This window comes from Heloderma suspectum, chromosome 5, assembly GCF_057233095.1.
Source record: "Heloderma suspectum isolate Gila_16-S chromosome 5, 16-S_ref, whole genome shotgun sequence".
Taxonomy (NCBI): domain Eukaryota; kingdom Metazoa; phylum Chordata; class Lepidosauria; order Squamata; family Helodermatidae; genus Heloderma; species Heloderma suspectum.
Genome location: NC_139462.1, coordinates 58813134 through 58836204, shown reverse-complemented (window position 1 = coordinate 58836204; position 23071 = coordinate 58813134). Strand labels below are relative to the sequence as shown.

Here is a 23071-nt window from a genome sequence, read left to right as displayed (position 1 = left end):
TTGAACCAATCGGTTGTTCCATGTCTGGTTCTTACTGTTGCTTCTTGACCCTCGTACAGGTTTCTCAGGAGACAGGTAAGGTGGTCTGGTACTCCCATCACTTTAAGAATTTGCCACAGTTTGTTGTGATCCACACAATCAAAGGCTTTAGCATAGTCAATGAAGCAGAAATAGACGTTTTTCTGGAATTCTCTTGCTTTCTCCATGATCCAGCGAATGTTGGCGATTTGATCTCTAGTTCCTCTGCCTCTTCTAAACCCTGCTTGTACTTCCGGTAGTTCTCGGTTCGCATACTGCTGAAGCCTAGCTTGTAGGATTTTGAGCATCACCTTGCTGGCGTGTGAAATGAGCGCAATTGTGCGGTAGTTTGAACACTCTTTGGCATTGCCCTTCTTTGGAATTGGAATGTAAACTGACCTTTTCCAGTCTTGTGGCCACTGTTGAGTGTTCCAGATTTGTTGGCATATTGAATGCAGCACTTTAACAGCATCATCTTTTAGGATTTTAAATAGCTCGGCTGGAATACTGTCATCTCCGCTAGCTTTGTTGTTACTAATGCTTCCTAAGGCCCACTTGACTTCACTCTGTAGGATGTCCGGCTCAAGTTCAGGGACCGCACTATCATGGCTATCAGGGACATTCAGATCTTTCCTGTATAGTTCTTCTGTGTATTCTTGCCACCTCTTCTTAATCTCATCTGCTTCTGTTAGGTCCCTGCCTTCTTTGTCCTTTATCATGCCCGTCTTTGCACAAAACGTTCCCTTGAGATCTCCAATTTTCTTGAAGAGCTCTCTAGTCTTTCCCATTCTGTTGTTTTCCTCGATTTCTTTGCATTGTTCATTTAAGAAGGCCTTCTTGTCTCTCCTTGCTATTCTCTGGAACTCTGCATTCAGTTGGGTATATTTTCCCCTTTCTCCCTTGCTTTTCGCTTCCCTTCTTTCGTGAGCTACTTGTAAAGCCTCATCAGACAGCCACTTTGCTTTCTTGCATTTCTTTTTCTTTGGGATGGATTTCGTTGCTGCCTCCTGAACCATGTTACGGACCTCCGTCCATAGTTCCTCAGGCACTCTGTCTATCAGGTCTAATCCCTGAAATCTATTCCTCACCTCCACTGTATATTCATCAGGGATATGATTTTGGTCATACCTGAACGGTTTAGTGGTTTTCCCGACGTTCTTTAATTTAAGCCGAAATTTTGCAAGAAGCAGCTCATGATCTGAGCCACAGTCAGCTCCAGGTCTTGTTTTTACTGACTGTATGGAGCTTCTCCATCTTTGGCTGCAAAGGACATAATCAATCTGATTTCGATATTGACCATCTGGTGATGTCCATGTGTAGAGTCGCCTCTTGTGCTGTTGGAAAACAGTGTTTGCTATGATCAGCATGTTCTCTTGGCAAAACTCTATTAGCTTTTGTCCTGCTTCATTTTGTACACCAAGGCCATGCCTGCCTGTTATCCCGGTGATTTCTTGACTTCCTACTTTGGCATTCCAATCCCCTATGATGAAGAGGACATCTTTTTTTGTTGTTAGTTCTAGAAGGTGTTGTAGGTCTTCATAGAACCGATCAACCTCAGCTTCTTCGGCCTCAGTGGTTGGGGCATAGACTTGAATTACTGTGATGTTGAATGGTTTGCCTTGGATTCGTACTGAGATCATTCTATCATTTTTAAGATTGTACCCCAGTACTGCTTTTCCCACCCTTTTGTTGACTATGAGTGCTACTCCATTTCTTCTAAGGGATTCTTGCCCACAATAGTAGATATGATAGTCACCTGAATTAAATTCGCCCATGCCTGTCCATTTTAGTTCGCTGATTCCCAAGATGTCGATGTTCAATCTTGCCATCTCATGTTTGACCACCTCCAGCTTACCTTGATTCATTGATCTGACATTCCAGGTTCCTAAACAATATTGTTCTTTACAGCATCGGATTTTCTTTTCACCACCAGACACATCCACAGCTGAGTGTCCTTTCGGCTTTGGCCCAGCCGCTTCACTCTTTCTGGCGCTACTTGGAAATACCCTCTGCTCTTCCCCAGTAGCATATTGGACACCTTCCGACCTGAGGGGCTCATCTTCCGGCATCATCTCTTTTAGCCTTGTGATACGTTCCATGGGGTTTTCTTGGCAAGAATACTGGAGTGGGTTGCCATTTCCTTCTCCAGTGGACCACATTTTGTCAGAACTCTCTGCCATGACCTGTCCGTCTTGGGTGGCCCTGCACGGCATAGCTTATGGCTTCACTGAGTTACGCAAGCCCCTTCGCCACAACAAGGCAGTGATCCATGAAGGGGTTTTTCTTTTTACTGTAGCCCTAATTGCTGGTTATTTATTTTGAGGCTGCTTCCATTGTAATAATTTAGTTGTAGTCTGTAAGAGAAAATTATGTTGCTCCTATTTTTTAAACTGCTTACTGAAAAAGTAGCATAGTGATCAAGAGCATAAGTTAAACACTGCAGGTTCGTATTTGTCTCAGCTCATTGAACTCTGCATTATTTAACTATTTGCCTTTCTAGTTCTTGTAAACGAAAGTAGTGCTCCTCTGATTGACATGTTTGGTTATCATGAATCATAAGTGTTTGAGGAATTTCTCGAAAGATTTCTTCAGCACATGATATTTCACAGTGAATTGAAGATTGATTTTCCTTATTGATGATCCACACTTACCATTCTTTAATAATATCTATTAGCGTTGGCTCTAGAATGGACTTCTGTGGTCTGTTTAGTTTCAGCACACTTTTGTGATTTTTATCAAATTGGGAAGTAATGGCTGAGATTGCAGCCTTCTGAAAATAAGTAGGCCATACAACTTTAGAGTTTATTCTGATTTATTTATTTCATGGTTTTCTAATTTTTAAAGAGGAAAGGAAGGAAAGGTTCCTCCTGCGCAAGCACTGAGTCATTGCTGACTCCTAGAGGGACGCCGCTTTCGCTGGCATTTTCATGGCAGACTGTAGTGGGGTGGTTTGCCATTGCCTTCCCCAGTCGTGACTACCTTTCCCCCAGCAAGCTGGGTACTCATCTTACCGACCTCGGAAGGTTGGAAGGCTGAGTCAACCTGAGCCGGCTACCTGGGACCCAGCTTCTGCGGGGATCGAACTCAGGTCATGGGGAGAGTTTCATTGCAGTACTGCCACCTACCACTCCGCACCACACGAGGCTCTTTTAAAGAGAGGTGTTCTTATATGGCAGCATTTCTTATTTAGGGAAAGCTTTAGTGTCCCTTCCCCCACAGTTCTTCCTCATATAGCATTATGACAGAATTTCTTCAAATTCTATATTTTTGATGGAAGAGAATTCAAAAATAGAGAAGAAAAGAAAAAGAACTGCATACTCAGAAGGTGAAGAGAAAGCAAGTCAAAAGTAGAGTGTCCAGATACTTTTGTGCAGGCTTGTTTGCTCTATGGAGTTGGATGGAATGTCAGGCTCTCAAACAAGGGACATCTAGTTTTTATCATGCTATGAAATGCGGTTATAAGACATCAGCATTTAAAGTAGGAGAAGGGGAAGCTCTTGTCACATAGGGGAGCTTTGCATCTTTCGCTAAACATACAAGGTTAGACAAAGAAATAAACAAGGTTTGGTTGAATACACAACATCCCTCAGTCTGTAGTGTCAGAGTAGTGGTGTTAGCCTAATATTAATTTGCTACTGAAGTGCCTAGGGAGGTGGGGGAATAGCTCCAGTTGCTCATCAGTGGGGAGGAAAAAAATGCTGCTCAGAGACCCACTTTTAAGAACATAAGAGCCATGCTGGATCAGACCAAGAGTCCATCTAGTCTGGCGTTTTGTTCACACAGTGGCCAAAGAGCTGCCTGTGGGAAACCCACAAGCAGAAAACAAGTGCAAGAGCACCTTCCCGCCCATGTTCCCCAGCAACTGGTGTACATAGGCATAGTGCCTCTAATACCAGAGGTAGCATATAGCCATCGGGACTAGTAGCCATTGATGGCCTTCTCCAGGTATTTATCTAAGCCCCTTTTAAGCCATCCAAACTGCTGGCCACAACTACACCCTGTGGTAGCAAATTCCATAGTTTAACTATGTGCTGTGTGAAGAAGTACTTTTTATCTGTCCTGAATCTCCCACCACTCAGCTTCAGAGGGTGACCCTTGGTTCTAGTATTTTGAGAGGGAGAAAAATGTTTCCCTATCCACATTCTCCACGCCATGCATAATTTTGTACACCTCTGTCATGTCTCTCCTAACCCTACTTTTTTCCAAGCTAAACAAGCGCAGCTATTGTAACTTTCCCTCATAGGGGAGATACTCCAGCCCCTTGATCATTTTAGTTGCAGTTATTCATTTATCTGGTTTGTACCCCACCTTTCTACCAAAAATGGTGCTGAAGTTGGCATACAGGCACATTTAAAACTGATTAAAACCATACTGTTTACACAATGAGACCTGACATTAAAAGCTGATTTTAGAACCTGGTGTCTTGGGTCTAATTAAGCCATAATTGCCATTTAATTAGTGCAAGCCTGGCGACCCTATCAGCTCGTTGGGATGGCCATATTTTTCCATGTGCGTAATCGAAGAGTTGTGCTCCACTATTAGCACTGGAAGGGATCTTGGGTGGTACCTCACCCTACGTTCTGAGCCAAAGGGTTGACAGGTGTGTGTGGTAGGAGTTTCCGCTGGCAAAAGTCTACTTGAGCAGATGCATTCTAGTAGCTCCCTGCATGCAATTCTGCAGCGGCAGGCCGCGGCTGCTGCTTTTGTTTCTCCTGGCCGAGGCTGGGCCGCTTAAGGTGCCCCCTCCCCCCTCCCGCAGGTTTTTCAGCGGCAGCTAGGACAGAACGGAGAGGCGATCCTGCCAAGAATGCACGAAGGTAGCCACAGGGCATGCTGAGCGCAGGCAGGGAAGAGCGGCCGTCCCGCATTGGGCGAGCCCTGCTCTGTCCCCGCCTCGTTCTTCCCCCTCGCGCAAAAGAGGCTGTCATTCTCTCCTGCGCTGTCAGCTCGTCGTAGGTTGGACCTTGCAGGCTCAGCGTGTGCGCCGCCGCCGCCACTTCACGGACCGCTTCGCGCCGCCGCAATGCATCTCTGCAGGGTGGCTTGGCAGGCTTTAGCCTCTCGCCTCACGAGAGCTGCTGCCCCGCTCCGCGGGCACGGTGAGTTGGGGAAGGGCTTTACGCACCGAGCGGCGGGGCGTTGCAAGGGTGGATGCCGCTGCGCGGGCTGAAAGCCTTCCGACGCAGGGCGAGCTGTTGCAGGAGGGCAAGCGGGGCGGGCGGCCAGCCTGCCTGCCTGCCTGCGTCTGGGCAAGGAGGTCGCGCCGCGGAGAGGGCGCTGCTGGTATTTGCGTTGGCGGCGGAGCGTGCCTGGCAAAGGAGACGTGAAGGTCACCGAGCTGAGGCAACGGAGCGGAGCCTGACCCGGGGCGCTAATAACGCTCCATTTGCGTTCGCCCAGCCCCTCAGGGACGCTTAGGCAACGGCAGTGCCTGTGTCGATATAGCGGTCCGAATGCAGCCCCAGGTCCTGTGCCTTGAGGGGGGAGGAGGAACGCAGCCACCGGACCCTCTGGTGCAGCTCGCCTCCGACCCCAGGTTCCTCCTGAATTAGTTGTTTTGAACAATGGAGAATGGGCAGGTCTGTTTACTGGAGGGGGAAATAGGGGCTCGTCGTCACTGCCAAACCGCCCCCCAATCAAGGCTTCTCTCGGGCCAGTGTGGAGCGGAGACCACACGAGCTCGAACTAAGCACAAATTCAAGCCGAAGGGAGAAACGCTGGGGGTGGAAGTCTTGAACATAAAGGGCTAGTGGTTTTCCTTCTAAAATGCGGTTGAGGTGGGGCACAGTAAGCGAGAATCCACATTGCTTTGTCTGATCGAAGAGAACTTGCTGATCGTTTCTGTTCAGTATGGACATAACCCCCCTCCCGTCCTGTTACGCTTGCACATTCTAGATTCATAGCAATGGCTGGTATCTCTGGGCCTTTCTAGATTATAAAAAAAAATATATATATATAAAAATATTTATATAACCTAGAATGGCCAGAAAAACCAGTCATTACTGTGAATCTAGAATGTGCAAGAATCCAGCCCAAAGCACTCTTTCCCAGGAATTTGTCTTGTCCTGGTGTAATGAAAGGAGAGTAAATGTGCTGCAGGTGGAGTAGCCATGTTTCCTTTGGCAGCTTTTTGAGCTCCTGGTGTCTGTCCGTGGGGTTAGACAACTGCGCTGACAGTGATTTTGCCCTCCCAAAAATTATTTCCTCATCCCTAAAATTTTCCTGAAATGGTCGAGTGAGATCGCTGCTACATAAACCTAAAAAAAGGGCTGGATACATAAATGTTAAGATTTTACCCCCCCCCACACACTCCTGCCAATATATGGAGACTTAACAAAGTGGCACAGAGAAGGGCAGGATGCAGCTTTGTGAGTGATATCAAACAATCACCAATATTTGCCTATGGCCATATTCCACTTGATTGTGCATTTTCCTAGTGATATGAGATTGTGGTTTGTGTACCTTGAAAGATGACATGGTCTTGAGAGGGTATTACCCTTAAAGGAGGCCTGAAAATAATGTTAGTAAAATGATTTCACAGTTGTCCAAACCAAAGTATTTGCAGCTGCACACTTAGTGTGAAAACCAGTATATGGAAATGCTATGAGTAAATGTGCATATATGGGACACAGGAACTGTGTCATAAGCATTATTAATTTCAAGACAGGATAGATAAAGAGACTAGTGAAGGGTGATTTGGGAGGGGAATAAAAATAGATTGCTATAAATCATTGTTGCTTTTAAAACAAAAACTAGTTATTTTGTGTCCCTTTAAAAACAACTTGGCTTCAAATTTACATCTGCTACCACATCCAAGTCTACACTCACCCTCTCCTAAAACTGAACCCATCCTATAGCAAATGTATTCTCTGAGTGTGGATCTTTATGTAAGCAACATGACACCATCCATGCACATGAGGGAGACATCAGCATGCCTAGGTGAACCCCAAGGTTTGCGGAAGTAAAAACAATCTGGGGGGGCAAAAGGGGCAGGGGGGATGAATTAGTATGTATCCTTACTTAGGAAATTATGAATTAGGAAGTTGGAAATTTTCTCTAAAATTGCCAATTTTTTTTAATTAAAATTAATTCGTTCTGTTTCAAGAGTCTTTCAGAGAGCACAATTAAAAACTTCCTTGGAAAAATCTATCTGGTGGTCCCAGTAATTCAGTTTGGATAAAATATTGGGCTGCTAGCCATTAATAAAATATTGCAACTAGTACTGTGCTGTGGAATAATAATGGAAGTCCTACCCAAAGATAAGCTTATGTAATCATCCTGTCTTCAAAGCATGAAAAAATTATGAGGTTTGAAGCAGAAAACATCTTTGGAACAGAGTCCGTGAATTTCAAAGGAAAAAGGAAAAGTTCCTCCTGTGCAAGCACCGGGTCATTACTGACCCCTAGAGGGCCGCTGCTTACGCTGGTGTTTTCATGGCAGACTATAGTGGGGTGGTTTGCCATTGCCTTCCCCAGTCAAAACTAAGGCTGTAATCCTATACCTCCTTGTCTGGGAGCAAGTACCATTGAACTTGGACGTACTTCTGAATAGATAAGTGTAGAATTGTGTTGGAAGATGCCTTAGAATTATTCTTCCCATTTAGAATACCTGCTTATTCCACTCTGTTTATCAGGTGCAGATTCTTCTCTTGGGAGTCTTTTTCTCATGGGAAGGGACATGGTTTTTTAAAATCATGCTCATCGAGATGAATTAGTTAACACATATATAGCCTCTTATTAGCAAAATTCTATACTTGTCTGTTGCCCCCCCCCACACACACACATGTCTTAACATGTTACAGAAGAACCACTTTGTTACATCAGCAAACACAGATCCCAAATTTTGCTGAATAGTGGAAATGTGGAGTGGGGCATTTTCCTGGGGATTTGTTTTCAGCTAGGCTCTGAGACCACAACTAAATCATGCTGGGGGTAAAATGGCCTGGAAGGGGAGAAAGCAGGCAGAGGAAAAAGTTAGGCATGCCCTCCCCTTTCCACTTGATGTTTCTACCCTCCCCGCATCCACATACTCGTTATTTGGAATCTGTGTTTGTTGAATGATATGCAGCTCTGCCCTTAGTTTAAAAGTTTAAAACTTTAAAAATATGTTTTATATATTAGTAATACTTATATACTTAATGTAACACCATCTCTGTGCGTTTTTCGTATCTCTTTATGACCTTTATTGTGTACAGGTTCTTATATGTGAGAACATGAATACCTACTTTGCTTGTTAATAGCTGAGTTTACAAAAATGCTAAGTGAAAGTGAAATCTTGGATTTGCATTACTCTAAAGAACTATTGTTCCTATTTTATTCTGATTGTATCTACCTCTTATATTATTGAACTTGATGTTTATATAATTTTTTTAAATGCTTTCTCTGGATTGTTTCAATCATAACATTTTGATCTTACTGTTAGTTTCTTAGTATTATTACTTTTATTTTTGTAGTACCTTTCCGCCAGATGTCATCTGGAAGTATTCCTGGATCTTCTGGAGGAAACATGATTTACTATCTGTTTTTTTTTGGTGCTGCAGCCACAGGTGGCATTTATGTGAGTATCTGATTTTCTTTTCACATATGTGTACATTGTCCAAAGGCTTTCAATTATATCAACAGGATTCAAAAATGATAATGTGTAGTCAAAGTAATTTCAATTGAAACATCTCTGCCAATGTTTGATGGTGGTGGACTTTAAAAAAAGGGTTTATGAACTTTTAAAATGTTTTCCTTAAAATGTGGGTGTTAAGGGATAACTCTGAGAGTACTCAGTTCCAGGACAACGTTTTGATAAAAAAATCCCAAACTACGCAATTCTTAGAAGATAAACCTTTAAAGCTGGAGTGCGAAGTGGGACGTGTGAGAAGTGGAGGAGGGGAAGGGTTCTGTTTATCATTATAGGTAAGTAATATAAAAGAGCATTTGTGTTTAATGGCAGACTGAGGAACTGCTATGTTTACCCCAAAGGGAAATACTAGATGTACAGCCCAACCCTGTGCATATCAGCTTAGAAGTAAATCCCACTGAGTTCAATGGAACTTACTCCCAAGCATGTGTAGGACTGCAGCCGGAAGTTGTCAGTGTGATTCAAGTTGAATAATAGACATATCCTAAATGTAAAGATGATTTGATATTAGAATAGGTTGTTTAGAAGAGATTTAAAATGCATTCTGATTCTCTAAAAGTGTTCAAGGAAAGCAGGGGCAAATGTCAGAGGCAGTTTTCATATGTTCCTGTTTCAGAAGTGGATATTAGAAATTCTTATACTAACGTTCATTCAGTCAAAACAATTAGTTCAAAATTTGTTGTTGTTGTTCAGTTGTTAAGTCGTATCCGACTCTTTGTGACCCCAAGGACCATAGCACGCCAGGCCTTCCTGTCCTCCGCTCTCTCCCGAAGTGTGCTGAAGTCCATATTCATTGCATCGGTGATGCTATCTAGCCATCTCATCCTCTGCCGTCCCCTTCTCCTTTTGCCTTCAATCTTTCCCAGCATCAGGGTCTTTTCCAGTGACTTTTCTCTTTGCGTTAGGTGGCCAAAATATTTGAGCTTCATTTTCAGTATCTGTCCTTCCAATGAGCAGTCAGGGTTCATTTCCTTTAGGATGGACTGATTTGACCTCCTTGCAGTCCAGGGGACTCATAAGAGTCTTCTCCAGCACCACAGTTCAAAAGCATCAATTCTTCGGCGCTCAGCCTTCCTTATAGTCCAGCTCTCACAGCCAATCGTTACTACTGGGGAAAACCATAGCTTTGATTAGACGGACCTTTGTCGGCAAGGTGATGTCTCTGTTTCTTACTATGCTGTCTAGGTTTGCCATAGCTTTCCTCCCGAGGAGCAAGCATCTTTTAATTTCATGGCTACAGTCACCGTCTGTGGTGATCTAGGAGCCCAAGAAAGTAAAATCCGTCACTGCTTCCATTTCTTCCCCTTCTATATGCCAGGAAGTAATGGGGCCAGATGCCATGATCTTCGTTTTTTTAATGTTGAGTTTCAAACCAGCTTTTGCACTCTCCTCTTTCACCCTCAACAAGAGGCTCTTTAGATCCTCTTCGCTTTCTGCCATTAGGGTGGTATCGTCTGTGTATCGGAGGTTGTTGATAATTCCCCCAGCAATCTTAATTCCGACCTGTAATTCATCCAACCTGGCGTTTCTCATGATGTACTCTGCATATAAGTTAAATAAGCAGGGTGACAATATGCAGCCTTGTCGTACTCCTTTCCCAATTTTGAACCACTCGGTTGTTCCATGTCTGGTTCTTACTGTTGCTTCTTGACCCTCGTACAGATTTCTCAGGGGACAGGTCAGGTGGTCTGGTACTCCCACCTCTTTAAGAATTTGCCACAGTTTGTTGTGATCCACACAATCAAAGGTTTTAGCGTAGTCAATGAAGCAGAAATAGACGTTCTTCTGGAATTCTCTTGCTTTCTCCATGATCCAGTGAATGTTGGCAATTTGATCTCTAGTTCCTCTGCCTCTTCGAAACCCAGCTTGTACTTCTGGTAGTTCTCTGTTCACATGCTGCTGAAGCCTAGCTTGTAGGATTTTGAGCATAACCTTGCTGGTGGCATGTGAAATGAGCGCAATTGTACGGTAGTTTGAACACTCTTTGGCATTGCCCTTCTTTGGAACTGGAATGTAAACTGACCTTTTCCAGTCTTGTGGCCACTGTTGAGTGTTCCAAATTTGTTGTCATATTGAACGCAGCACTTTAACAGCATCATCTTTTAGGATTTTAAATAGCTCAGCTGGAATACTGTCATCTCCGCTAGCTTTGTTGTTAGTAATGCTTCCTAAGGCCCACTTGACTTCACTCTCTAGGATGTCTGGCTCAAGTTCAGTGACCGCACTGTCATGGCTATCAGGGACATTAAGATCTTTCCTGTAGAGTTCTTCTGTGTGCTCTTTCCACCTCTTCTTAATCTCATCTGCTTCTGTTAGGTCCCTGCCTTCTTTGTCCTTTATTATGCCCGTCTTTGCACAAAACATTCCCTTGAGATCTCTGATTTTCTTGAAAAGATCTCTAGTCTTTCCCATTCTATTCTTTTCCTCGATTTCTTTACATTGTTCATTTAAGAAGGCCTTCTTATCTCTCCTTGCTATTCTCTGGAACTCTGCATTCAGTTGGGTATATCTTCCCTTTTCTCCCTTCCTTTTCGCTTCCCTTCTTTCCTCAGCTACTTGTAAAGCCTGATCAGACAGCCACTTTGCTTTCTTGCATTTCTTTTTCTTTGGGATGGATTTTGTTGCCGCCTCCTGAGCAATGTGACGGACCTCCGTCCATAGTTCCTCAGGCACTCTGTCTATCAGTTCTAATCCCTGAAATCTATTCCTCACCTCCACTGTGTATTCATTAGGGATATGATTTAGGTCATACCTGAATGGTTTAGTGGTTTTCCCTACGTTCTTCAATTTCAGCCGAAATTTTGCTAGAAGCAGCTCATGATCTGAGCCACAGTCAGCTCCAGGTCTTGTTTTTACTGACTGTATAGAGCTTCTCCATCTTTGGCTGCAAAGGACATAATCAATCTGATTTCGATATTGACCATCTGGTGATGTCCATGTGCAGAGTCGCCTCTTGTGCTGTTGGAAAACAGTGTTTGCTATGATCAGCGTGTTCTCTTGGCAAAACTCTATTAGCCTTTGTCCTGCTTCGTTTTGTACACCAAGGCCATGCTTGCCTGTTATCCCGGTTATTTCTTGACTTCCTACTTTGGCATTCCAATCCCCTATGATGAAAAGGACATCTTTTTTTTGGTGTTGGTTCTAGAAGGTGTTGTAGGTCTTCATAGAACCGATCAACCTCAGCTTCTTTGGCCTCAGTGGTTGGGATGTAGACTTGAATTACTGTGATATTGAATGGTTTGCCTTGGATTCGTACTGAGATCATTCTATCGTTTTTGAGATTGTACCCCAATACTGCTTTTCCCACCCTCTTGTTGACTATGAGTGCTACTCCATTTCTTCTAAGGGATTCTTGCCCACAGTAGTAGATATAATGGTCACCTGAATTAAATTCGCCCATGCCTGTCCATTTTAGTTCGCTGATTCCCAAGATGTCGATGTTCAATCTTGCCATCTCATGTTTGACCACCTCCAGCTTACCTTGATTCATTGATCTGACATTCCAGGTTCCTAAACAATATTGTTCTTTACAGCATCGGATTTTCTTTTCACCACCAGACACATCCACAGCTGAGTGTCCTTTCGGCTTTGGCCCAGCCGCTTCACTCTTTCTGGCGCTACTTGGAAATACCCTCTGCTCTTCCCCAGTAGCATATTGGACACCTTCCGACCTGAGGGGCTCATCTTCCGGCGTCATCTCTTTTAGCCTTGTGATATGTTCCATGGGGTTTTCTTGGCAAGAATACTGGAGTGGGTTGCCATTTCCTTCTCCAGTGGACCACATTTTGTCAGAACTCTCTGCCATGACCTGTCCATCTTGGGTGGCCCTGCACGGCATAGCTTATGGCTTCACTGAGTTACACAAGCCCCTTCGCCACAACAAGGCAGTGATCCATGAAGGGGCAGTTCAAAATACTTTGATTTAACAATGATGGCATTTAGAAAAGTAAACTTAAAAATCTTATAGGCCTGTCTGAAATAAGCTATAATGTGTGTTTAGACACTGCATAGTAGTAGCCTACATTGATTTCTTCCTTTTATGGAACATGTTTCTTACTTGATTGAAACCATATTAATGAATCCATCCATTTTTGTTTATCTGCAAACATTAAATCTATCTTGGTATGTGAAATTCTTGAGTTGGACATTCTTAATGCCGCTCCTAAAGTCAGTCTTCCCTTTACAGATAGAATGGGTAGGCTCACTCCATCCTGATCTTGGGGAGGTGGGTTGAGAGAAAGAGATAGTAGGGCACCATCTATTCTTGAACCCATTTCTATTTGTAGTGGTCCCCTAACTTACAGGAATAATAAAAGTTAAATGCTCATACCACTAAAATAAAGAACATTTCAGTCTTGATTGACTTGTTAGTCACATGCCTGAACTGGAAATAAAAGGGTCTGCATAGGATGCACCTCGAGTTTTTCGAATGGATAGTTTTGGATGCTAGAGGCAGAGGCATGGCTGTGTGAAACAGCCAAGCTGAACATGATTAAACCTGAGGTTTAGGGCCAAACTATACACACTGTTTGTTGTATGTAACTTTCCCCCAAGAGCTTTTAAAATATGGCCATGGGGACCTGTGTATGTGTGTGTAATTTGGGGGGGCACTCTTCCAAGTTGCTTTTCAGCCCACTCCATACAGATCTTCCACTTCAGACTTCAGCATCTAGAGCTGTATATTGTATAACAAAAGAAAAACCTTGAGGAAAAGCCCCCTACAGGGCTTGTGCCCTAGAAATTATCCTGGTTACTGTTTCCCAGCCAATTCTCCTCAGTATGTAGATTTTGCAAATAGACTTTCTAAAGATACCAAAACTTTTTTCTTTCCAAAGGAAATGAACTTTGTTAAGGGCTGGATTGAGCTTTCCATAACTCAGGAAAGCAACACTTAAATATTTTGGATGTTCACTTCTGTGAAGCCTTGATGCTCTTTTAAATCTCCACATTTTGGGGGCTTTCCCTTTCTTCATCTTTTGAATATGTTTAGAGTACAAACGTTCTCCAACTCTTCTAACTAGTACCTAGTAGATTAACAAGTTATTGAAAAAAGTTAATCAAGCATTAAACTACATTAATCCATAATTTAATTTCAAGTATGTATGTTTACATAGCACTCTTAGTTTAACTACTTTTATAGCTGCTGTAAGTTGTTTTATTATGAAATACAGTAGTAGTTAAAACGTTATCGCACACACAAGCTATATAAATACTGGAAGACATACCATAAAATTTTCTATATGGCATACTATAACATTTCCTATTTAAGCAAACAGAAAACACACTACAAAGCATTACATTGCTGTAACCCTGCCTGTAACATAAAGATAAATAAGTAAAAGACTGTTCTTCATATGACCAGTAAAAGCATGTTTTATTAAACTTCTTGTTTAGCTATTTAAAGCTGACTTCCAGTTGGTGTCTGATCACTGTTAAAAATAACTTTGAATCTGACTCCATTTAATCATCCTTTGATCATCTTCTCTTATATGAAATAGTTTAGAGAGCAATCATGTGGTCATCTAGCCCAAATGACAGAGTGTTCTGGCCTCAAAGCCTGCCATCCACCCAAATCTCTGCTGGGCTTTTGCTGGCAGGGCAGGAGGACCAATAGAGGCTGTTTTTGTGTCTCTGTCCTCTGATTGAACATTTTTTGTTGGATGGGCCTCTGAGCCTGTCTAACTTGCTCACTCTGCCAGGGATGGGGGCCTTTCCCTTCCTAGCCTACTGTCCCACTTCCAGCACTGGACCATTTCCTCCCTTCCCAAGGTCAGAGTCCAATCTTGGAAGAGGAAGCTACCACTTAGCTTTCTGCAGCAGCTGTGAAAGGCTTGGTGAGGGGAGTGGACAGGAAGATGCACAGGTAGATCTCCGCCTCTGAGGTTGGAGCTCTGTCTAACATTTTGGTATAACCTCCGTAAAATTGATATAGGGCATATCTGTCTATCTATCCATCCAATCTGTATCTATCATATCTTTCTCTATCTCATCATGCTTTTATTGATATGTTTTTGTTTTTATTATAATTTAGGATAACTTTATATTATGTTAATTCTGGCTTGTGATGGCCTTTGGCTGTAAGCAATAAAGTTTGTTCATTGTTTGAATCTGACTCTCCTTAATTCAAAAACATGGCCTGCATCAAAAGTCCTCATGAAGACTTCCATGCATGTATCAGAACTTGTGAGACCTCTGCAACCAATTCAGTACATCCCCACAAGTTCCTAACAAACAACTCCTGAAACCCAGAAGACCTTGGAGAGTGACTTCCAATGCAGCAAAATAATTTAAAAAGAGCTTCCTTTTTGTTCCACCAGACTTTGAAACTTTAATCCTAGACACACTTACCTGGGAGTAAGCCCCATTGAACTCAGTAAGGCTTACTTTTGAGTATACATGCATAGGATTGCACTTGTAGTGGTTTCTCATCTTTTAATGTTCTAATCCTCTCCCTTTTCTGATTTTCAGGGTTTTAAAATATATTTTCCAGTGTTTTATTATACATCATTTTAAGCACTTTTTAAAGGAGAAGCAATTCATAGATAATAACAAATACATTTCCATGCCGCAGTGCTTATGTATGCCTAAGAGACCCTTTGGAGCCCAGCTGTAGTTCATGGAGATAAATGCAGTTATGTAATTCTATTTTTAGGCCTACAAAACTGTTACTTCTGACAAAGCTAGGTACAGTGAACGTATTGAAGGTATTCAACAAAGAAGTACAGCAGAATGGAAACCTAAACCCTGGCCTCCTCAGTGTAAGTTAACTATTTTTATATATACTGTAAATTAAGTGCCGTTTAACCTCAGAACCTGCATCAAATTTCACAGTCTTCTCGCCCAGGGGTCAAGAGTCTGGAATATAGAGCTGGTTATGAGTCTGGGGTCTTCTAGGGGCTCTTGTAGGCCTCTCCCAGATTAAATCAGCCATCTTTACTCTTCGTTAACCCTTTTCAGTACCGGATTAACATATACAAATGTTAGTTTGAAGTTGTTTGCCTTCAGAACATGATAAAAATAGAAAAGCCATTTCAAAACACAACAGCAAAGACAGAAGTAGGGAGGAAAAATACAGAAGCTGCTTACATTATTTAATTTTATATTAGACTTTAAGGGCACAATCCTATGCAGAGAAAAGGCCTACAACTCCCAGGATGCCCCAGCCAGCCGTACTGGTTGGGGAATGCTGGGAGTTGTAGGACATTTTTTCTGTCTAAATATGCATAGCATTGCACCCTAAGTGACTATGTATTAAGAATTCTGTAATTGTTTTAGAGAAGACTGGAGTGGTTCTTATTTAACACTTTATAGGTACTAAGAACATTATTAGATAGGATATTTATTTGCCACATAAACATACATTTCTCTTGTTATCTCGCTCATACTGTTTAGATCATTGTGTTGCAACTAAGATGCAGAGATCTGGAAAAGTGATACAATTGATGTAGCTGATACTTACAGAGAAAGAAAGACTGAATTTACAAATGAGAAGAAAATAGATATTGAAGGTTAAAAGTTTAATTAAACATGACTAAACACAATATAACTAAAAGCAGTTTTGTATTTTAATTACACGAGTCAGCATAGCTTGGGCACTTTATGAAAACACATGCATATAGTACTCTGCTATGCTATTGAAGGTGGCAGTGAGGGAGGAAATCCACATACGAAACCAGGGAATTGTTCTCTACTACTATTTATTACAATTAAATGTGCATAAACTGCACCCCCTCCCCAGATTCCTGAAATAGCTTTAAAAAAAATATCAATAGCTTGCTAACAGTGCAATCTTATGCATCTCTACTCAGAAGTAAATCCTATTGAATTCAGTGGAGCTTACTCCCAAGTATGTGTGTATAGGATCGCAGCCTAAGTATTTTAAATATGTGAAAATACTAGCCAGTGTGAAATAACCAAGGAGGTGCATACATGACAATCAATTTGAACTGTGGTTTAGCTCAAGAACCTGTTTTCACCAGTATAGTTTAGCTTGGGAACATACGAATGATTATCAAGGTAGTGCCCCCACCATTTATTTGTTTGTCTGTTTAATAGATTCATATACTGCTTACCATATATATTTTAAAAAAATCTCTAAGCTATGTGCAGATGTGCTTAAATATTACATCAGTGATCAGTGTATCAATCTAACTGAATAATCAATGTGTAGGATCCAAAGGTTCCCTTGTTCTGATGGAAGGACCTTCCTCCACTGAAGGAAGGGAACCCTTGAACCTTGTTTTAAACTGTTAATTTGAAAACATCTCCCATTATGTTGGGAGAAGAGAAGGATAAAAGTTTTTAATGATTTCCCCACATTATACTGGGAACTCAGGATCAGTATCTCCCATATTTTTTAGTGAATCTGCAGCTCCATGCAGCAGTTTAAGATCAGATAGCAGTGTTGGGGGAAGACTGTGTTGAACCCTTCCTTATCATGTCCCAAACCTACTTTGTTTCTGAAGCTGTCTTCAAGGGAAAACATTGGGTTCTCATTCAAATTGATGTGTTTCATATCATACTAAAATGGTTCTGGAAAATAATATTTTTGATTCCCTAGAAACTGGTAGAGATGGCCTGTTACTGAATTAATACTTGGAGAAAGGGGTGATTTGATAAACCACATAACTTTCTCCTGAAATGTAGAGCTTAATTTTGATTTTTAAATTGCCACTTTAATTATTTGAGCTTAACTTAATTGTTTATCAAGCTGTCCATCTTCATTCCCTTCTATTTCCAATTATAGCCGCAGTTCTGAAAGCACTTGAAGGAGACTCACAGTTCCAAGGCCCTCTGGCTTTACAAGTGGTTTTAGAACTTTAAGGCACAATCCTATGCATGTTTAGACAGAAAAAGGCCTACAACTGTTTTCTGTCTCAACATGCATAGGATTGTACACTTAGTCTGCAATTGCTTGAGGTCTGTTTAGGTGGGGAAAATATCCCTCAAGGATCCTTTGGGAAGAAAGACAGGGTAAAAAAATAAAAGAAAGTGAATGAAGAAATTGTTTCCAGCCTTTTATTTAAAGACCATAGCCTTTTCCTTAGAAATGTGAAGCCCAGCATGTCATTTTCATGATCACACTAGAGGTGTTATTGGAATCCTGCACAAGTTGCTTGCGCTAATTGGAATACAATACACAGTACGTTCCATTGCACTTAACGGAACTTACTTTCAAATTCAAACATTGAAGGTTAGGCTTGGAGGCCTGTTGGTTTCAGTGGAATTTAGGTGCATCTAACTTTTGCTGGATTGAGCCATTATCACAAATTACTTCACAGCACAATTACTTAATTCATTCTCATACTTCTGCTAATTTTCCCCTACCTATACACAATAAATGCAAAAAACCTTTGTTGCATTTTCCCTTACCTGATTTCTATTTCCTTGCATTTTATAATTCTGTAATCTGTTTGAGCTTGGAAAAGTATTCCACTGTTAATCTATTTTTCACTCTTTCTGCCTTATTTCATGTGGCTTTTCATGAGAAGCATGTTGGATAGTCTTTCTTCTCTTTCCTGGGTCACTTATTCATTTTCAGCAAAGACCTTGTCCCCATCTCAATTCTGTGTTTAAATTATCTTATCTAAATTATCTTATTATGAAAGATGAAACATTCAGGAAAAGAACATATTAGATTTCCCACGAGTTTTAAATATTCTGATGTCTTTTAGATTTCCTTATAATTTGGAACCCTCCCCTAGCTCTTAATAATGCTTTCATTCTATATTTTACTGCTCTTAAGCAAAATTAGATAAAGTTCTGAACCTCTCAACAGACTGCTTCACATTTTATTACTTTTGATCTTTAAACTTACGATGTTTTAAGCGTACGCTTAGAGGTGACAAACATGGGTGTTACAGCAGTATACGTCTCAAGAGCAAGGATTGTCTGCAGCTTTCTACTGCAGGGATCCCCAACCTTTATGGACCTGTGGGCACATTTGGGAATTTGAGAAACTGCTGTGAACACCATCACAAAATGGCTACCACAGGGAATGTGTCACATAATGGCTGCCATGGGGGCCTGGCTAGTCAAAAGTGAGCTAAAGAGGTGGTGACAGGGTGGCAGAGGAGAGAAATAGTGAGGCTAAAGGCTAGGAAAGGGGGAAATAGCAAGGCAAAGGGGTAGAGAGGAGAGAAAAAGCAAGGCTAGGGATTGGGAGGGGGAGAAACAGTGAGGTAAAGAGGTGGGGAGAGAAGCAGTGAAGGTAGATGCTGGGAGGGAGGGTGAAACAGCAAGGTAGAGAGGAAAGAAAGAGGAAGGCTAGAGGTCAGAAAGGGAGAAGGAAGACTACCCTAACATTTCCCAAGGGTTTTATTTTAAAAAATTGTTTTGAAGGGGGCAGGGTGTCATTGGGTGCCATTTTACGGGTGCCATTGGAAATCCTCACAGGTGCCATGGCACCTGTGGGCACTACGTTGGAGCCTCCTGCTCTACTGAGTATACATTCAATGGCAGACTTGGGTTTGTTGCCATGTAATGGGTCAAACAGCACTTTGATGATGGGTTGAAAGAACAAAAGTAAATTCCAATTCCAGTATCATGTTTATACTATATGACACATACTTTAGCAAATTACTATATGTTAACAGTCTAGTTTTCAGAATAATTAGTTTTTGCAATTTTCTGGATGAGTTCATGTAATTCCTATTACCATTTTTCCTTCCCTCAAACTTGTTTCTGGTCTCTTTTGCTGTCTTAATCTTTCTTGCATTGGAAAGGTTGTATTTACATCCTTCTAATTGTTCTTCTGCTTTTACACTTTCAGAATAAAAAACAAAGGAAATCTCTTTCCAAATCCGAGGAAATAATTTTTAAAGGACAGTCCATCATTATATACCTTGCAGCCAAACTTGAGAAAATCATCTATTTTAGAACTTGATATTTGTGAGATTTCCCCCAGTAATTATATTTTTGCTGCAACAAGATATAACACTATTTAATTCCACCCTGTAGAAGATAATCTGGCACTCTTAAGACACTGGCTGTTCTGAAGTAATGCACTTGTTGTAACTCACTGTCCAATAAAGCATACTGAACATTGATTTTGCTTGTAAAATCTCTTCTTTGCATGAACAGGTTATTTTGTAGGAAATTTATTATATCCCCTGGAGAGATACAGTCGGGTGTTGTGGCCTTGGATTTATTGGTATACAGGCAAGCTGGATTTTAAAAAACAATGGCAGCTGCTATTATTGTTATTCTTAGTATTATTATTATTATTCATAATAAATTGCTGTACCAGTGCATGAGAGTATGAAGTGATGTAACACAAAAACTGAAATAACTGCCCCTATTCTTTTCATTATTTAAAACAAATGAAATACTCATTTCACAATACCAATTTTTGTCAATATTTAGAGGTCTAGTTCACATGTAAGAATATAAGGAATTAGTGACAATTTTTGAGGACAGCATCATTCTTCAACTTGACGGTGTCTTGTTTCCTTTGTTCATATACCTCTTTTTCACATGGATTGCTCCCTAAATTTCTTTCCATCTTTATTTGTCAGTTGGTTGTTTGTCAATTAACAAAGCTTGTGTGGGGCATGGTTTCATCTGTGTGGTGCTGTTCCTGTTCTATTATACCTTCTTCACTTGCATGCCTCCTTATCTAAAATGTTTAAAATCCCTGTTAGAAAATGTGTCCTCCAGTTTTTAGACTGAAGTATGTATTTCTATTACCTTTCAGTGGAATTTAATATTTCTTACAAAATGACATGCAGTGATGCAATCACTTTTCATGAATAGGGGGAGAGCTGGGCTCACAAATAATATTTGTCGATTCCTGCATTATTGTATTTTTAACATTTACAGTTATTTATATAGCACCAAAAAGTGGCTAGTGGTTAAATATAAAGAGTGCCCCATCAACTTCAGTGGAGGGAATACATCTGCTTAGCATGTGCAGAATTGTCCCCTCCAGTGAAGTGAATGGAGAATTCCTTGCATCATGATGGGACTTCACTATGCACACTAGTGCTTCTATGTGTACAAATTGCTCCTAGAGTCAGGTAGTAACATTGTTTGATTCGTCATTTCCAAATGCTTGTGGCAATCTTGTTTTTGTTTCTTAATTTACAACTTTATGGCATGTTGCTGCGCTACGAAATAGCCTCTAAAGATAGTAGCCTGTTAAGATTGATTTTAATAATATAAGACTAACATGAATATGAGCTGAGTCTGCTTTCAGACTCATAATTTAATGGTTACAGGTTTTAACCTCTGAATTGTATGTTCATAAATGACAGTCCATATATAGCATGTTTCTCCTTTTTTTGTTACATTTATCATAGTAATCCTTTGCTTCAAGCCACATAATCCATTACACTGACACAGCAACGTCAGTGTGAGAAAATCTGACATAGTACTATTAAGCATCTTAATGTAGCTTTAACAAGTAAAGATGGCAGAAGCAATGGGCTAACCTGTTTCACGTTGCATATTTGTGCTTCTTGATTTCTCTGTTACATTAAATGAAGCCTTAGAAAATGATGAAAAAGATGCAAAAGAAGTTACTGAAGCAAGTGAAGAGGAAAAGGGTGCAGATAAAGAAGAGACTGAAGCAGTAACTACTGATGAATCTCAAATGCAGCATAAAACACGTATTGAATCTACTGAAGTGCAGAGTGGAGAAGAATCGCCTGTTGAGGAGGCATCGCCTGGTGTGCAAGAAGAGCAAAATGCTGCTTCCAGCTCAGAACAGCCCAAACCCAAGGTTAATGTTACAAATGGAACTGGCTGACATGTTGCTTTCCACCACAGGAAGCACTACTGTGCTTGTAGTGTAGAAAAAGTATTCCAATCTGAATAAACTTGCATTTTAAAACTTTAATCAAAACTTAATTTAAATGTCTTGATGTCATTTCTGTTGTAGATTCGAGGTTTGCACATCACCAACAACCCATGATTAAAAAACTGGGTTGTTGGAAATGCAGCAGGAGCCAGTGTGCGCACCCACCTGCTTCTGCTGTGACAAACAACCTGGGTTCCAAACTCTGGGTTCTTTGTCCCCCAACGACCCAGAGCTTGGGGCTTGGATATCACTTGAGCAAGCCAAGGACGGGGCCTTCCTGGGTTGTTTATCCCAGTGGAAGTGGGAACCAGAACCAGGATGCGCACTAGCTCCTGCTGCACTTCAGTTCTCTATCGGAAAGCTTTTACCTTGTTGTGAGCAAGAGCTTTTATATTTCAGTGCACTCAACCCATTTATATAAATATATTCTCTTATACTAAATAAGACTATTGGTCCATCAAGCTCAGTTCTGTTCTGTTTTTCAACAACTGTCCAGGTTGTCAGGAACGGTTTCCCCAGCTATGGAACCTGAAATTATGTTAACTAGACATACCAGCTTTGAATCTTATATATGCAAATCATGTTCTGCCGCTGTACTGTGGTTTCTCCCATGCTTCATGAGAACCCCAATGTTAGACGGTCTTCCCATTGGCCTCAGTGTCCGAAATGGCTCTGTGTAAACAATAAGAATGTACAAACACTGGTATCACTGATATTAAAGAGAATGGGGATGGAAGCGCTTGATAGCATGAGGTGTGAGCAAGTTAGAGTTTCCATGTGTACAAAGAACTACTGAATCACAGCTGGCATATTGTTAGAGCCTTCATCTTAAAGCAATAAAAGTAAAAAAAGTAAATTGTTTAAATGCCAAGTTGAATGCTTGAAATGCTCCAAAATACTCAAGATGGCACAAATGAGCTACATTGATGGTGTTTTTGTAACATTTTTTATTTATTAGGCTAGAACTACAGACATGTATGCCCCCCTTCTACAAATGGAGCTGTTGAATACATTCAAGAATGTGAATGAACACACACACACACACAGGGGGGGAGAGAGAGAGAGAGAGAGAGAGAAGGGATATATACCTCTTTTATTTTTGGCAAAAGTAAAGCAGTTCTCAATCTTCTTTGCAATACCTCTTCTACTTTTGAGGGGAAAAGTATCTGATATAGATAGCTAGAACAACAATTTTAGCACAGTCTTAATGTAATATTGCATTGAAATTTTTTGTCTTAACTGCTTTGAAGTCAATTTTTCTCTCAGAGATTTTAAAATCAGGCAAACAGAATGCTGAGCTGGTGTCTTGTCTACCTCTTACTAAATAAATGGTCTAATTTTACAGTGTTAGCTTCTTATTATGAAAAGTGTAATACTTCCTGGAATCTATTCTGTTACTTTTGTGCTGATAACTATTTATTTGTGTGTGTGCAAAAAATGATCTATTATATGTTTGAGAGATAATATTTTAGTATAATATACAGTGAAAGGCGGTAGTCTTAGGGCTTCTCTACACAAGGCTTTTATCGTGTGCTCATGACTGGTCACTCACAGAAGTTTGTAGGTCCTTTACGTGACATTGGCAACTTCCAGGGCCTCTCCCGTCCTTTGTGACCAGTATTGCAG

At 41.1% G+C, this 23071-nt stretch overlaps 1 protein-coding gene across 1 annotated transcript; it reads left to right on the top strand.

The window, feature by feature from the left end:
• Nucleotides 1–4962: 4962 nt before the first annotated feature.
• Nucleotides 4963–22808, top strand: MGARP (mitochondria localized glutamic acid rich protein). The gene is made up of 4 exons (XM_084856083.1): nucleotides 4963–5117; nucleotides 8471–8574; nucleotides 15299–15404; nucleotides 21132–22808. The coding sequence occupies exons 1-4, from the start codon at nucleotides 5042–5044 to the stop codon at nucleotides 21392–21394; spliced, it is 549 nt and encodes a 182-aa protein (XP_084712209.1). The 5' UTR covers nucleotides 4963–5041; the 3' UTR covers nucleotides 21395–22808.
• Nucleotides 22809–23071: the final 263 nt, after the last annotated feature.